Here is a 16,876-nt window from a genome sequence, read left to right on the forward strand (position 1 = left end):
ACACTGACTTCACCTGTTTTCTAACAGATTTCTTTACTGTTTTCTGGGACAATTTTTATATAGCAAACTAGAATATGAAAGTTTTGTGCTTAACACATTCTCCTTTTTTGTTCTTTTTCTTCCTTATTCTTCATCTTTCCCTCAAGTCTTTGCAGTTTGACAGGCAACAAATGACATCTCTGGCTGAGGCAAATGACTTATTAAAACTGCAGGTGGAACAAATGCAAGAAGAAGCTAAAAAGTAAGTTGGTTCTTTAGTACAGCCAGAATAATAGCATTCATCATTCCAAGTGTGCATTAGCATACTGTCCAAAAATTACAAATCGGTCTTTTCCCCACCCTATTGGGGAGTTAAATATTGAATTACCATTTTGGAAGTAAACAGACTTAGGCACAGAAGTTAACATGCCCAAAATTATGGAAGTTAGTGGGTTGGAACTTCTAAGTTCCAGGCTGAGACTTCTTTGACCCCCTCTAGCCTTAAAACGGTAACTGAACTAATGAAGTGACTCTATTTAATATAGAGTGTGAGTATTTCATAGGTGCCAACTTTGGGAAATATATATTTTATTTATCTATCTGTGCCCTTTTTTTGTGTGCGTTCAGGAGTTGCTTTTTATTAAGTATCTATAGTATAAGTAGTTACATTGAGACGACAACCTTTTAACTGCCTGTTTTTCTTTGTTGAAGTTAGTTTTGTGCAATACTGTGAAAGTATTTATTTTCCGTTTTTAGCTAAAATGCAGTAGAATTAATCTTAGCTTTTAACTCTTAAGATGATTGCCAGTATTCTGTCTATAATACACTTTGCAATGCAACATATGCTGTGTAATATATACAGTATGTTAACATTCTGTTCATATTTCCTGGGATTAATCATGGTTTACGTTCCCTGATTTTTTTTCAGCTGCAACAGACTGCAGCTCCAACTCTAAAAAAGCTAGGTAAACTTGAACTTTGAGATTAGGTTTTTAACTCTAAAATTTGTTATTCCTTCACTTGCCTGAGGAGAGAGTAATATAATATTTTCTTTGTTAGTTTTCCTAAGTCCAACTATGATCATTTGATACTACCATGACTTTTGTCAAGTATACTAGGAGGGGTGTTGAGGGATGGAGAGGGACATATTCAATGTTTAAGTTTAGTCTCTGGATTGATCTTGGTATTATTAAAGGATAAATGTTAGTATAGTTCTGTATAACCCAGCAATGTAATTGGCAAGAGAAATAATAAGCCTTTTTCTAATAGATAAAGTATACTTTTAATCTGCAGTAAAGCTAGCATTGATCCAACACTGTTTGCTTTTACCTAATGTAAAAAATAGTTTATAACTTCAGAAAGCTGTAAGTGGCAAAGCAACCGGGGTATTTATTACTATGATACTTTAAAGTGTGGCATAAGGCAAGAGGCACCTGAAAGTATACTAGTGGCAAGTAAGTGCTTACCACAAGCGACATTTTGCAATTCATGTACATCTAAACAGTTGCAGCCAGAGGCTGAAGCATTAACTATATTCTTTCTGTAACATTTTAAGCATCCACAAGAATTAAAGTGTTACCATGTTTGGATTGTGGCTTTAGCTGGGGTAGGGAATGTGAGTGGAAGGAGACTCTTGAGGGAGGAGATAGCAGCTCTAGAGAACTCGCCACAGTAGAAATACATTTCAGTTCCAGACAACATGACCCAGGTGCACATGGAAAAATAATTTTGCTAAAAGATTGACTCAGGAGTAGAAGGGTGTGTGTGTCCCGCCTCCCAAGTCTCTTTAGTGATTTTGGACATTTTTGATGCACAACTGTGACCTCAAAAAGATTTTCCTGTCAGCAGAAAATAGCTTTATCTAATTTAAAAATGCTAGTTATGTGTAATTAACCAATTACCAGTGCCCCATAACATTAGAAATTTATGGTTTATCTGTTGAGAAAAGCTTTAATTTTTCTTAGATGATTTTTTATTGATCCTCTGTAACTATTTGGATATAATTTGTTTGTTGCAGACACTAGGTCCTTTCATTAAGGCATATTAATCTGGGAAGTTAATTTTTCAATATAGTTTTTCAGGAAGTTTTTTCAACTAGAAATTCTCACTTTTTGTTTTCTCATTCTAGGGCCATTACTGAACAGAAACAGAAAATGAAGCGCCTGGGTTCTGATCTGACTAGTGCCCAAAAAGAAATGAAAGCAAAACACAAAGCTTATGCGAATGCAGTCGGCATTCTTAGCCGCCGGCTGCAGGAAACCCTCACAGCAAAGGAATCTGCCGAAGCAGAGTTGAGCAAGCTAAAAGCACAGGTTATTGATGGAGGAAATAACCAAGTTTCCCAGGTTAGCAGAACGGACTATCACTGATTATTGCTAAATCCTTAAAGAGAAGGCTAAACTATGGTTTGTTTGTTAGGAAACGAAAACTTGTAATACAAACAGTTTTGGGGCATGATTGCATTTTACAAGATTTCATATTCTACTGAAAATCTTGTAAGCTTCATTATGTTTCATACATAAATTAATAACATGGATTGTTGTTAAACCTCCTGCAATGACTTAAAGTCAGTACTGCTGTAATTATAGTTCCTTTCAGTCTAAAATAAACTAGAAGCATGGGTTTCAAATCTACGCTAGTACAATAGTTGCAGTACATTTCAGTTCAAGAATAATTCACTTAATCTTTTGCCTTTATTGCAGAAGCTATAAATTATTACTTAAATACTATATTTACAGTTTCCAGATCTGTATATCGTGTGTCCATGGCTCAGCCAGGGCAAAATTGCCTTAACTAAAGCTGAGAATGGTTTGGGTTTATCTGAGTAAAATAAGACTACCTATTGGTCACAAACTTCAGAAGAAAGGTCTGTGTTAGCCATGAATCTGTGTCATCATTTAAGCAGTAATTACTTACTTAGGCAATATTTTCTTACTGTTCTGAAATGTAATAGACTCTTTTAAAGATTACCTAACAATAGTTTTTCCTTGCCAAACACTTGCTTTATGCTGCCTCAAATCCCTCCTTAAATCCAACTATTTCTGGAGAGCCTTCAAAAGCTAAGCTTTTTGATGCTGTGCCAAAATTTTAGCTGCGACTGTGTCTGTCATTACCAGATATAACGTAGCTGAAGCCCCTGAGCAAAGACGTAATTTTATATTTGCATTCTGACTCCGGTATAGCATAAATAAGGGAATTAATTCATCGTTAAATAATTTCCATTAAGAAAAGTAAAAAATCTATTAATTGCAATAACTTTTTTTTTCCTCCGAGTCAAACTGTTATCCATTAAGCAATAGAAGGCACTTTACTATCTGCCAGTGTAATAGACTTGGTAAAAAAGTAGTTGTCTCTTGGAGTAGCTGGGATGATTGACTGACCAGATTTCTGATGGTTTTACTTTTAGGAAAGGATTCAAGCTCTGGAGACAGAGTTGCAAGCTGTTAGCAGCAGTAAGACAATGCTGGAGAAAGAGCTGCAAGAAGTTATTTCACTTACCAGCCAGGAGCTGGAGGAATACAGAGAAAAAGTATTAGAACTTGAGGATGAGGTAATTGTTAAAGGTCTACCAGCAGCCCTAGGGAGGGAGGCGGAAAGAGATGATGATTTAGAATTGTAAATCTATTCAAACAGTGAAGTATGTTAAAAACTGGCATGGGGGAAGGTTCAGCCACACTTGGTAAACTTGGTGCAAGATACCCAATCTTTATGCCTTCCTTTGACCACTGGGAAACAAAGGAAATGAAATGAATGAAAGGTCTACATTAGCGACTGGTCAAATCTGGTCAAGAAATGTTAACTGTTGATGAGTCCAGTTAATTACCTATTGAAGTGAATAGGAGTCATGAGTGTTCATTGACTTCTGGAATCAGAAATTAATATGGCATGAGAAATGTTCAGTAAAGGCCACTGCTATTAGTATATCATTTCTTCTTTCCTTTTCCTGTTGAAAGCACTTGCACAGTCTTCTAGCTGACTTAATTTGTGTTAGAAACAAAAAAAAAAATACAGATACACTTGAAATGACTTTTAAAAGTATCTGTTATTAAATTGGAGACTTTCCTACCATACGTAACGCAACAATGAGGTAACATTCTATTTTTTTTCCTTTAGCTTCAGGAATCTAGAGGCTTCAGGAGAAAGATAAAACGGCTTGAAGAAATAAACAAGAAGCTGGCCCTTGAGCTGGAACATGAGCGAGGAAAGCTCACAGGTCTTGGTCAGTCCAATGCTGCTTTGAGGCAGCACAACAGCATCCTAGAAACAGCACTAGCAAAAAGAGAGGCAGATCTGGTACAGCTGAATCTCCAGGTAGTTGGAGCATATGTAACTTTTTAGGGGAGAGAATATTTCCATTTTCAGAACTTAGCTATGTCCATAGATTTACATGAAAAGCAGATGTTTAAAGAAAATTCAGTGTATTTTCACCAGATTCAGGTTTCGGTGTGGATTAGGATGAAAGAATAATACAGTCCCAAATGACTGCTCAAAATATGATTTTTATACTGGGCTAAACTAAATGTTTTCAGTGAAAATAGTAATGGAAATCTGCAAAAACAAAGGTGGCAAATGTAACTGTTATCACTGACATATAAATGCCGTACAAAGATCTGCTGATATCAGTGTCAATACTTTTACTTAGTCTTGCATCATTTACCAGAATATAGCCTCTCCCTGTCCTCCCCCCTCCACCGTAAAAAAAAGTTTAACAACCTATACACATGCCTGTTAAAATGTAACCACCTCTGGGACAAGATGGCAGTATGCAGGGAGAGTGACTATAATGATGAGAAGTGAAGATGTGCCAAGGACCCTCAGGTGCTCTCTTTCAAAAGTGCTGTGGGATCTGTAAAATACACAACAGAACAGGAAAGACCAACAAACAATACATTTCACACTGTTTAATTTGCCTAGCTTTTGAATGCTGTTACTTATGGAAAAGCTGGACCTTTCTGAACCATATTATGAATTCCCAGCATTTTTAATTCCCAATTAGCTAATACATTTTTGGAGTGTGGGGGTTCTGATGGCTTCGTCATCTGTTTCCATTTGTGGTTCTGAGAGTCTTTATGTGGTCCGTTTCCCCCATTTCAGGAGTCTGTCATGGCAATTATGCTTCCATATGAGGAAGATGTGATGGGAGTTCCCTTAAATGCACTGTTAATCTGTCAAAGCCAGGCTGAGAAATATGGAGGGAAGCATTCTGTAACTGCTAAATCCTGGTTTTGTGATTACTATAGGTTCAAGAAGTCCTGAAGCGTAAAGAGGAGGAGGATCAGCAAATGAAACAACTTATTCAAGCCTTACAGACTGCCTTAGAGAAAGAGAAGTCAAAAGTTAATGACCTCAAAGAACAGGTAAGCTTCCCCTTTGTTAATAGTAGATGATTTGAATTATAAATATTGGAAAGCAGTTTAAGTAAAAGTCAGGCATACAATCAGCTGCTACCTGCAGCCATCTTTTTTTTTTTGGGGGGGGGGGAGGGGCAGTAGCATGCAAGTCCCTGGATGCATCTCGACTTATAACATGCCCTATATTAAGCAGTTATGAGCTACCAAAATGTTAGCAGGGGGCTGCCTTGAAACATTTTCATCAGAATTGGAATGATACGTACCTTTTCTTTGGGTAAAAGTATTCTCCTCTATCCAAAGGCACCTCAAAAGACCCAAGGTAAATTTAGTTGTTTTGTTACATTAATGAATCCAATGATAAAATCCTTCCTTTTCTCCTGAAATGCTGGATGAGGAAAAACTACCTGTTTGTTTTCATAGGTTGCAGCAGCTAAAGCAGATGCAGCACATAACCGTCGTCACTACAGAGCAGCTATCCTTGAACTGAATGAAATTAAGAAAGAGCTACAAGCCAAAGAACTGCTTGTCCAAGCCCTTCAGGCTGAAGCAGACAAACTGCAGTAAGTACATTGTGAGGTATATTTACGTTTGTCAGGACACAGTAAATAAAATGGTGACTGACTGAACAAAACATCTGAAAACTAACTGCTTGTATAGTTGAATTTTTGATTTTGACTGTCTGGAATGGTTTTACTGAATTAGTCCTGGCTGAGTCCTTCACTGGGTACATGTGCATCCAGGTTGCAGAGAGAAACTCTTCTTCTACTATGTCTGAGTTGCATCTTATCACCTGCACTGCTTATGATTTTGACACACAACCCCTATTTGATAGGCTAGATGTGTTTCAGTGTCACACTCGTGTGTGTTGCTCTTCTTTTTTTCATGTCGACCAGAAGTGCAATCTACGTGCAGAATGACCTTTTCAAGCATGTGAAGTATCAGTTAACTGTCAGGTTTTGTGAAATAGACAGTATTGTTGTACTATATGGGAATGTGAACTGGTTGCTTCCTGCTGAACATACTGGTCGTTCAGCCTCAGAATCCAAGGGCTTAGGAGCTTGAAGCAGAAGGCTTCAGTGAAGCAGTTGGCTAGATTCTGAGCTCTTCAGAGTACATTTTTCAAAACTGGATGGCAAATCAATTTCTTAAAGTTTGTCTAAATGAAGACTTGATAGTGCTTTAGTTATACCCAGGGACAACCCATCTACCTTAGTATGAATACAATGATATCAGTTACAGCATGTTTCTGTAGAAGTGCGGAATAAGTCACACTGACTGGAGCACTACATTATAGATGCTGTAGAAAGAAAAATCAGCACTAATCAAAATACTTAAATGCCTATTCTTCTTCCATACGTCTGATGTAGATACAGAACAGTAATTATAATTTTACATTTAGGTGGTTGAGCCAGACAGTTGTCAGGAGCAGGGGAGTGTAGCTCTGTGATACCTCCTTCATATTTGTGGATCGGGCATTGAATCGTTGTATGTTTCATGGTCTGTTTTGGGTGACCGCAGTTGCATGCTAGGGTTTTGAAATTTTTTCCATTTGTGCATCAGGTATCTGTGTCTCCCATGGTTTGTGAGGATATATATGGTTTAGAGTTGCCCATGAGTGCCATGGGAGATCAGAGTGAGGGACCTTCTGCACTGGATCTATCACAAGATGTTTGTTTGGGACTTTGTGTCTATAAACTTCCTGTGCCTATACATGCCTGTAAAGTGCTGTGGGTAGACTTGTCTCAGAACTTCAGTACTGCAAGTAACAACAATATGGATGTCTGAATAAATCAAAATGGAAACTTTCTTCTTTTAAAATAGCCTATTGACTTTTGGTTTTGTTTCTCCTCTTTGACTGGGCTACTAACAGCTGTTTGATACATTTGTTAACAAGTACTTGGCTCAATATTGCTTTATCTCCTTTTAGCGAAATGCTGTTTGTGGCTAAAATAATGACATGAACATGCAGGCAAAGACTGCCAAAGATGCAGCTTGCCAGACTGGATTGCTGATTTTCTTAGTTGGAGCTTCAGGTTGATAACTTGTACCACTTTGCTTCTAAATATCTTATTTTATTAACTATGTCTTCTGTTGTAAAGAGAGATGCCTAATGGTTCTTGTCTGTATTCTTGTTTTTGCCATTTCTGACCTAGGGCTGAGGATGAGAAACATTCCCAGGAAGTGTCACAGTTTCAGCAAGAATTGGCAGAAGCCCAGTCTCAGCTTCAGCTTCTGCAGAAACAGCTGGATGAGCAACTTAATAAACAACCTGTAGTAAACCAAGAGGTAAAACTTTGTAGTCAACTCTAACTTCTTTCACCCATAGTTAATGTATCTTATTTAGTATAATCCTCAAAAGGCCTAATTAAATCCTCCAACAGTATTTGCATTTGTGTTAACAGATTTGCTAAAAAATAGAAAATATCTGCAACGTAGGTAACAAAATAGCTTAAATTTTCTGATTGATTGGTCTTGTAGTTAATTTTAGGTGTATCCCAAAACTTTTTTTTTTTCTGTAGGTTGAAGACCTCAAGTGGGAGGTAGAACAGAAGGAAAGAGAAATTCAAACACTAAAGCAACAGTCGGATATGACTGAACAGCGCAGTCAAAAGGAGTTAGAAGGAATGCAGCTGGTACTGCAGGTAATTGAGCTGACCTGCATGATTCTGAGGGACAGGGGCTTTCAATGAAGAGTAAAGTAATAGTAGAGGAGATTCTTAAGAGGATATTCAAAAGGGACCTTGTAAAGTTTAAAAAGAAAGTATTATACAAATTTCAAGCATAAAACTAGATGATTTAAAACTAAGAGGTTTTGTGTGTTATTGATTTCAGTTTCACTATTCTTTTTTCTGTTTATATGACACCCACTTTGGACTCATAAAATAGGTTAGTTGCTCTTAAGTTACTTCCTAGACACAACTGTTGTGCTTGCAAAAACAATGGAATGTATGTGGGTGTGTTTAGTTTCTATCAAAATTGAAGAAAATGATGGAAACATTCTTCATTAATGTTGGATGTGTCAACTTTAATTTTTACAAAATTGCAACTTTAGGTTAATATAACCTGACAGTGTTCTTTCAAGAAATAATGCACTGGTAAATTATTAAATGAATTACTTGGATGTGGACATGGTGTAGGACTTCTAATTAATAGTTAAAATGATGCAAATATCTATCACTGTTGAGAGGAGCAGGAATATGCTATTTAAATGTCCCATAACTGACTCTCTTCCAAAGTAAATTATTTTTAAGGTTGATAATAATGGCCCAAACTACAGAGGCATCTGCTTTTTTTAAAAAATGTATCAAGAAATTGAAAAAATGTAATAGAATATTACTGCATAAATAACTTGTAGTTTTCTGCCACTTAAACTTGGACCCTGTAACTGCTCAGCTGTACATTTTCACTTTTGATTATTCCCTCATAACGTTTTCTTAAGGTTTAAAAAAACCCCTTTTTTTAAAACAGAATATCAAGACTGAGCTGGAGATGGTACGGGAAGATCTGTCAATGACTCAGAAGGACAAGTTCATGCTTCAGGCTAAAGTGACTGAACTGAAGAATAGCATGAAGAGTCTGCTGCAGCAGAATCAGCAGCTGAAGATGGATCTGAAGCATGGGAAGATAAAGAAGGTACTTAAGTAGTAAAAAGGACTTTCTCTTAGAATAATCAGATGTGCTGTGGAAACAGTCTTCTACAGCATAACCTTGTGAGGATCCTGGTATGACCATGCTAGATTAACAGTTAAGGGATAGTGGTTCTCTGTTTTAAAAAATAAATCCTTAAAGAATTTTCTGGCTGCAAAACAAACAAAGCAATGTGGAGTATATGCCTTTTAAACAGAATGTCTTTCTATGCATTTGCAACGTGTTTATGGCTGTGATTTTGGCGTGGTAACTTTTAGTGAATTTCACATTAGAGGTACAGGTGAAACAAAGCAGCTTTTGCAGGGAAGTTACTAGTTTTAATAATCTTTACAATTCCAGTATACGTGACAGTTAGTAGGGAAATGTATTTGTTGCAGTTATTGTCTTGTGAGACTTGTAGTTTTAGAGAATTAATGCCTCCATTCTTTCCGATAGGTAAGCATCCCTCTCTAAATGTGTAGCAGTCTGCATTTTAAGACTAACATGGTTGTGTGCATGTTTTAGGGAACATAGGGTAATTATATAAATACATATGAAGTAAAAAAAATCCATCAAATTGAATATGTGGTTGCATTCACTGATGAGATTCAGTTTCTTCAAATTAATGGCTTCTGTGACTGCCATAACAAAGTCATAGCCTTAATGATACGTCATTCACATGTTTCTTCAATTAAATAAGCCACAAGTCTTTTTCTTTCTCTCCTTTGCAAAAAACAAACAAGAGCTATGTGATGGACAATGGATAAATCTTTTGTTTTTAAATCTGTCTTTAAAGGTGCATATCCTGCCTATTCAAGTTGTTTCTGGTGTCTTTAATATTTTTACCCAAGAATTAACTTCAAATAGTGTCTTTATTGGATTCCTTGTTTAGCACCTGGAAACAGAGAAAATGTCTGTAACTCCCCAGCTCTGTTTATAGACCCAGTAGCTAGCTTAAAGATTTCCCTTACTAAATCTTCTTCTAATCTTTCTGTACTTGAAGTAGAACATATTTCATTCTAAGGACCCTAGTAAGGGGTCTTATAGATTACTGATCAGAATTTATGAGTTGTGTCTTCAGCATAACCCAGAATGCTCAAAAAGGTATACTTTTGACCACGTACGTTCTTTTTGGCTGCATTGTCCTTTTTTATAACCATCTTTCTGTATAGCTAAGCCTGCTGTGAAGCCAGTATGTTGAACCCCTTACTGCAGGGGTGCTCAGCCTCCAACCCACAAGCCAGATTTGGCCTGCAGGAGTGTGCTTGGGTCCAAAACGTTGACAGCAGGGGAGTGGTGGCAGGAACTGCTGCTCCCTTGCTGCCAGGTTCCTGAACGTGTGGGGAGTGTGCAAAAGTCCTGATGTGAACACACTGAGGCCGGCTGAAGGTGGTGTGGACCCAGTCCTACAGCTTGGGGCCCCGGGATACATGAGGGCTGATCCAGTCCACAGACTGGCCTCAAACCACTTATCTGGCCCATGGCAGCAAAAAATTGAGTGTTACTGCCTTGCTGTATTATTTGCCTTTTTGCTGGTCCATTAATACTGTGAGAGGTGGTTTTTTTTGGTCATATCCTGTTCTTGTTACCAGTATATAAAGCCAGAAAAGAAACTGAGCACCAAGCCTACTGGTCTAGACATAAGTACTGGTTTACTTACAAGTCTGGATGACAGGTAGGACTGCTTAAGGCCAGGGGTATTTAACTCTAGGCTTATGGAACCATGTCATTTGGTTCATGGTGCTCCCCAAAGGTCTGGAAATTTGTGGTGGGGGACTGATGGCAGCATTAGCTGCTGTACCCTTGCTGCTAAATTCCCGCAGCCATGGGTAAGCCCCTCTGGTTGGATATTGCAGCCCTGCATGCCAGATGGTGCCAGTACATGGCTGGTTCTAGGTGCATGGGATTGCGCTAGCATGCCACCAGATTGAACTCATGGACTGATTGTACGTGCTGATCCTGCATGGGATCCAACCTACAGTCCAACCCTTCACCACACATGCAGCCTGTGGGGCCAGAGTGTTGAGCGCTACTGCTTTATGCAGTTGTGTTGTGCTACTTCTCCCAGCCTTCACCATTGTTCTGAGCTGTTTTTCAGTGTGGATACATACTATATACACTCTTTATATCTGTTCTTATATAGTAACAGTCGAGTTGAGGAAGGTGGTTTGTTCCATTTTTTTCCCCCTTTTAACAGAGGAAGGAACTGAAAGGAGAGACTAATTCAAATCCTGTGACGCCAGTGAAGATTCCCGATTGTCCTGTCCCTGCTGCATTGCTGGAAGAGCTGTTGAAACCACCAACAGCTGTGAGCAAAGAACCTTTAAAAAACCTGAACAGCTGTCTTCAGCAATTGAAGTATGACCCATTCTTTAAATCATGTATTATTTAATTTAAAAAATATTTGAACAAGTGTGCTTCCAATCTAAACAAAAGCAGTAGACATTTTAAAAGGAATTTTCTTTCCTACACAGCTCTCACTAGCACAGTGCTATGCATATCAGTATCTGCTATAGCACTGGAGGTATTCAGAGCACTTTGCAGTACGCAAGATGTATTGAACAGAAGCCTTGTCTCTAGATAGCTTACACTCTTAATGCACAAATTGGTACAATGCAGAACAAGCAACCAAAGCAGGATTTATGTATTTTTCCTTCTGAAATGGAATTCCTTATGTAGCAGGGGAAGATACTTGGCAGTATCGCCTTGCCGTATGAACAGAGTTGCAGTCCAGGCAGCATTGGTCATTATGGAAATGGAAATTTTCATTTCTGTAACTTTTTTTCATTTGTCTTCCTGCAACACTCCAAGTGAGATGTACTGCTAAAGCTGCCAAAATCCCCTCTGCTTTTGAGCTAAATATGTCCTGTAGAAGTTGCTTCTAGCCCAGGAACAAGTCCTATATTTCTTGCAAAATTAATTCCCCTGTATGCACTACCTTGTGTTTCCATGTGGCTTCAGAGAACCTCAGATGGGTATCAGATGTCAGAAATGATTTGAAATAAATTAGTTGGTGTTTAATAATGCCTCGCCAGGTTTTCAGCTGATAAGTCTTTCCTTTTTTTCTTCTTTTCAAAAGGCAAGAAATGGATAGCCTTCAGCGCCAAATGGAGGAACACACTATTATAGTACATGAATCAATGTCTTCATGGACTCAGATTGAAGGGCAGTTAATGGACCTTACTGCTATCTGTCCCACAGCTGCATCAAGTGAGCAGGACATTCCTGTTGTTGACAGACAGGAACAGAATCATAATGCTGGTGACAAGGAAGCAATGAAACAATGACCTCCTCTCCTCACTGGTTTTTTGCTTCACAACTGCTTTAAGTGTGTAAAAGAACCTCTATTTATTTGTTGTATTTTTAATGGAATTCAGATTTCTGCTTTTGTGTTCAACAGCAACAACAACAAAAAAGAAAAGAAAAATTTCAGAAGGACTGGCAAAGCATTTATTGCACAGTGCTGTATTGAGGGGTTCCTATAAACTCATTCACCTCACTGAAGTAATGAAAATTGGAGAGTGGAGGGTGGGGAAGGAACAAATGATGAAGTCTAAGGAGCAATCCAGAGGAAGGATTGAAAATATTTATTTATGAATTATAACTAGAGAGAGGCCAAGAAGACAGTGTTCTAGATCTGCATCTGTTTAATTGGGCGTCCTGCACTCTTGCAACATCAGATTTTCCCAAGTTTTCTGCCGTCTTGGGCTGCATTTACATTACATCTGGAAAAGTAATAATTTCCTTCCATTTCCAACTCTGAATACTTTGAAAATCAGATTGCAGGTGTCTGGGTTTAAGATTTTGTCTGAACCTATCTCTAATTATGAAAAACAGCTTTGAGCTTTGCTAAAGGAAAAAGGCTTCAAAATATGATCGGTGCAGGCCAGTTATTAACTGACAAATCTGCCCAGGATGTTTTCTGGAGTGTGGTGATTGCCTTCTTGCAGTACAGGCCAGTAAGAAGCTTTGCTTCACTGCACATACATACTTTTTTTCTTTGCACCTTTTTGGTTAGGTTTTGAAGTAGACATACCTGATAAAGGTCTGTATATACATATGCAAAATCATAATTTCCTGACCTAAAGTATCAGTTTTAATATTTTAATATACTTATATACTATAAGTTGGGATTGACCTGGGTTTTTTGTTACTTATTATTTTAATGTTACATTTAAGTTTGCTGTTGGACAATATTGTACATAAGGCTTAGGGAAACTAGCCCCAAAGCCAGAACTTTTAGAAATTTAATTATTTCACTGGTATCTTTCAAAGACAAAAATGATAACGCCTATAAAATTTATTTTTTTTATTAGCTTTATCTTCCCCTTCCCTTTCTTGTTTTGTTCCCAGTGTGTGCACATTGTTCATGAGTGGGAGCGCTGGCACTACTGTGACCTCTTCTGCAGAGGCACCTTGTTTTATCTAATGCAGTGTTACTGAAGCAACCTGCCTTTAGATACTTTTTTGGCTGGTCCCATCCATGCTATATTATAGTACAGTGAAAGGGTCCTCCCCTTCCTTCTTATTCTGACATCAGCATAGACACATTTTTTGCCTACTGTACACTTGGAATCATGGTGTAGCACATGAGAGACTTACACTTAGAAGAATGAATGGATGGTCCCAAGTGAGTGTACTGTTGTTTTTGTTGAAAGTGAGGAAGACAAGATCAGGTATGTTCTTTTATGTTGGATTTTTTTTTTTTGTCAGTTAGTACAGGTGGATTAAACATGGATAGGGTTCTCTTCAAACAAGATTTATTCAGAAAAAATTAGATGTATGCCTACACAGAAAAATTATCCTCACCTCTCTTTGTTAGGTGTTCCAGTTCTATCTCATTTGAGGGGATTGGCTTTGGGCAGCTGCTTTCGAAACAAAGAACCCTGCCTTTAAAGTTTTGCAGTTCTGTTGATCAAGTTCTAAGCCAACTAAATAGTGTGCGCTTACAACAGTGTCTAAACTGACTAATGGTGGTATTCGACTACCATAAGGTCAGGTAGGACTGACCTTAAAGATTAAAGTCACGTGTTTCAGGTTTGAGAGGAAATGAATGGATTTAGTGTGGCATTAGGTGCCCCTCATGTAGGATTTCTGAACCGTTTAAAAACATCAAAAGCTTTACTGACTAGCCCAGATGTGCTAATGTTTATATACTACTAAAGTCTACTTCACAGAGTAATGGTACTGATTAATTTTGCTGCTGTTCATGTTCTTGAAGTTGCCTGTATATTATGCTCTAAGAGGAAAAAAGATAGTGTATTGTTAATTGAAAAAGTTAAAACTACATAAAGAATAATATATTCAGTGCAAAAATTATATATCAAGTGTTCAGGTTTTTAAATAAAATACCATTTGTGCGGGGTTAATGTTTGCTGTTTATTTTGATAAATCATTAACTACAGGTAAGAATTTGTTAAGTTTTAATTTGTGAGCTTGGCAACATTTGTAAGACATTTTATCTGGGATCAAAAAAGGCAGAACTGTAACAAACATTCATAGTTCTTCAAAATGCCTGTCTCTCTCACTATTATACTAGTAACTGTAATGCAATCCTGTTTCAGGTCAGTGCTGCATCTTGTTAGTTCTTTACAAGACACCTGAGTGCGTATTTGATACAGCATCATAGCCTTAAATGTACAGTTTTCCTCTGACAGGAAGAGATTGTTAAGATAGGGGATGTATTAGTTATATGAGAACTGATTTCTTCTTTACCCCACTCCTCATCTGTGTCTGAGAGTACTCAGTTTCCTCATCAGGACCCTTATCATAACCATACTTCTTTTTCTCTTTGTATCTATCACCTGTTATAAAATCAAACACAAAACACCATCTTCTGACCAAAGAACAGTGGATGAAACTTGAGGACCTAATTACATGAGAGATTGAGTACAGCCAAGGCTTACTAAAATAACAGGAGTTGTGGGAAGTCAACAGCTCCTGCAGGTGCTCCACAAATGATTAGGCCTTTCCCTTGTAGCCCAGCAACTCTCTTCCTTAATTATTCTGTAAGGTGGTCGTTTGTGTGTTTATTTAAAAGAATTCTCCTTTTTACCCTGGGATGCTAAGTATGTTCTCTCTACAGCAGTCTCCTAAGAGTAGGTGTGGGGAAAAAACTTGGTTCCTTCTTTGAAACAGCCCCATTAAGAGGAAAATCAGTGCCTCATTTAACATTGATGTGCTTTTAGAATTGTTTTCAGTAGTGGAATGTATTTTGTAAATCTTTTTCCCACTCTGGTAGTTGCAACCTTTCCAAATCATATGGAAGAAAGAGAAATTAATGTTGTTGTACTGTAAGAATACTTTAAGTGATAAATGTTGGTAGAGGCTGCAGCACTCCTTTATAAAACAGTGTTGCTTTTTGGAAGACACTTAAAACAGCTGTGCATTAAACTGACTTTGGAAAGAAATTAGTTACCGAGTCTACTATTGCTAAATGTTGCACGAAGCTCAATTCCACTGTCTTCCAGGTTGCTTGGAAATTTTTATATATCGTGTTAGGTCAAGTCAGTCCTTCCATTTCTTGCGCAGAGGGTCTGATACCATATTCTTCAATCAGGCAACATCCCTGTTGAAATCAGTAGGTGTTCCACATATGTAAGGATTAAAAATGTGTGCTCAGAACGGAAATTTTAGTGCACATATCTTTATGTATGTGAAATATAATAATGTGGGTGTTTAAATAGAGTTAGTTAAGCCATCCCTTAGATGCATTACTGATGATTATTCTTGGCAATTTAAATGAGACTCTAGATGGCATCCTCACTACTTGTCTAAGCAATGCACAAGCTGTGAGGCGTGTTATCTTAATTTTGGCAATGCAATGTCAAATTTTGCATGTCATGTGTATTGTGACCATAAAGCTTTTTTTTATGGTTCTGTGTTTTTCCTGAGAAAGCAGAGACAGTCTCAAGAAGCCATTAATGCTATTCAGCTGGAAGATGGTCACACTTGATTTCTAATAAAACAAATAGCTTCAGCCCTAGAAAGTTCTCTCAACTAAGAGCAGCCTTGTCCATCACAGATGCCCAGATTTCTTATGTTCCGAGTACTGTAAAAGTTAAACTGTCATGTTTTATACATGGTTTTCAATATTCTAACATCTAATCAAATGGTGAAGTATAAGGACAAAAAGGTAATCATTTCATAATGGTTTTGAAGTGAGAAACCAGGGGATAAAGGAGTTATGTACAACTAAAGATTCTGACCTTACAAAGCATGTTAATTAAAAAATGAATAAATTGTGTATAGGAATTCCTTTAAACATTTTGTGCAATAAACTATTTTTGGTAAAGGCCTCTGTGTTGTTTTTACTTTGATAACTTTTGTATCTTGGCAGCAAACTTTGTACTTTGTTTTTACATTTCACATTTCATAGATTTCATAGACATTAGGGCTGGAAGGGACTTTGGAAGAATGAGTCCAGCCCCCTGACCAAAGGGCAGGAAGTCAGCTGGGGTCATAGGATCCCTCCAGTTTGCTCCTGAAGGTGTTCGATGTAGGTGCTTGAACGACCTCTGATGGCAGGCTGTTCCAGACCTTGGGGACTTGGGCGGTAAAGAAATTCTTCCTTATGTCCAGCCTGAAATGGTCTTGCAGTAGTTTATGATCATTCGACCTCATCATCCCTTGGGGTACTCTGATGAACAAACATTCCCCCAGATCCCAGTGGTCACCCCTGATAAACTTATAGGTGGCCATCAGATCACCCCTGAGCCTATACTTTTCCAGGCTAAAGAGTCCCATGGCTCTCAGCCGGTCGTCGTAAGGTCCGTTTTCCTGACCTCTGATTGTGCACGTGGCTCTTCTCTGGATTCTCAAGCTTCTTCACATCCTTTTTGAATTGTGGAGCCCAAAACTGGATGCAGTACTCCAGCTGCGGTCTCACCAAGGCCGAGTACAAGGGGAGAATGACGTCC

At 38.0% G+C, this 16,876-nt stretch overlaps 1 protein-coding gene across 4 annotated transcripts in view; it reads left to right on the top strand.

Annotated features, from left to right (window-relative positions):
* Positions 1-16,253, top strand: part of GOLGA3 (golgin A3) — a 35,963-nt gene extending 19,710 nt beyond the window's left edge. For all 4 annotated transcript variants that reach the window (XM_019539009.1, XM_019539010.1, XM_019539012.1 and 1 more), the window contains 11 exons: positions 147-241; positions 2,108-2,324; positions 3,386-3,529; positions 4,093-4,290; positions 5,220-5,336; positions 5,751-5,890; positions 7,484-7,616; positions 7,850-7,972; positions 8,799-8,963; positions 11,155-11,315; positions 12,037-16,253. In XM_019539009.1, coding sequence (XP_019394554.1) covers positions 147-241; positions 2,108-2,324; positions 3,386-3,529; positions 4,093-4,290; positions 5,220-5,336; positions 5,751-5,890; positions 7,484-7,616; positions 7,850-7,972; positions 8,799-8,963; positions 11,155-11,315; positions 12,037-12,244 — 1,701 coding nt within the window. In that variant the 3' untranslated portion in view covers positions 12,245-16,253. The remainder of the gene's footprint in view (positions 1-146; positions 242-2,107; positions 2,325-3,385; positions 3,530-4,092; positions 4,291-5,219; positions 5,337-5,750; positions 5,891-7,483; positions 7,617-7,849; positions 7,973-8,798; positions 8,964-11,154; positions 11,316-12,036) is intronic.
* The last annotated feature ends 623 nt before the right edge of the window (positions 16,254-16,876 follow it).

This window comes from Crocodylus porosus, unplaced genomic scaffold (genome assembly GCF_001723895.1).
Source record: "Crocodylus porosus isolate Cpor-Errol unplaced genomic scaffold, CroPor_comp1, whole genome shotgun sequence".
Lineage (NCBI taxonomy): Eukaryota > Metazoa > Chordata > Crocodylia > Crocodylidae > Crocodylus > Crocodylus porosus.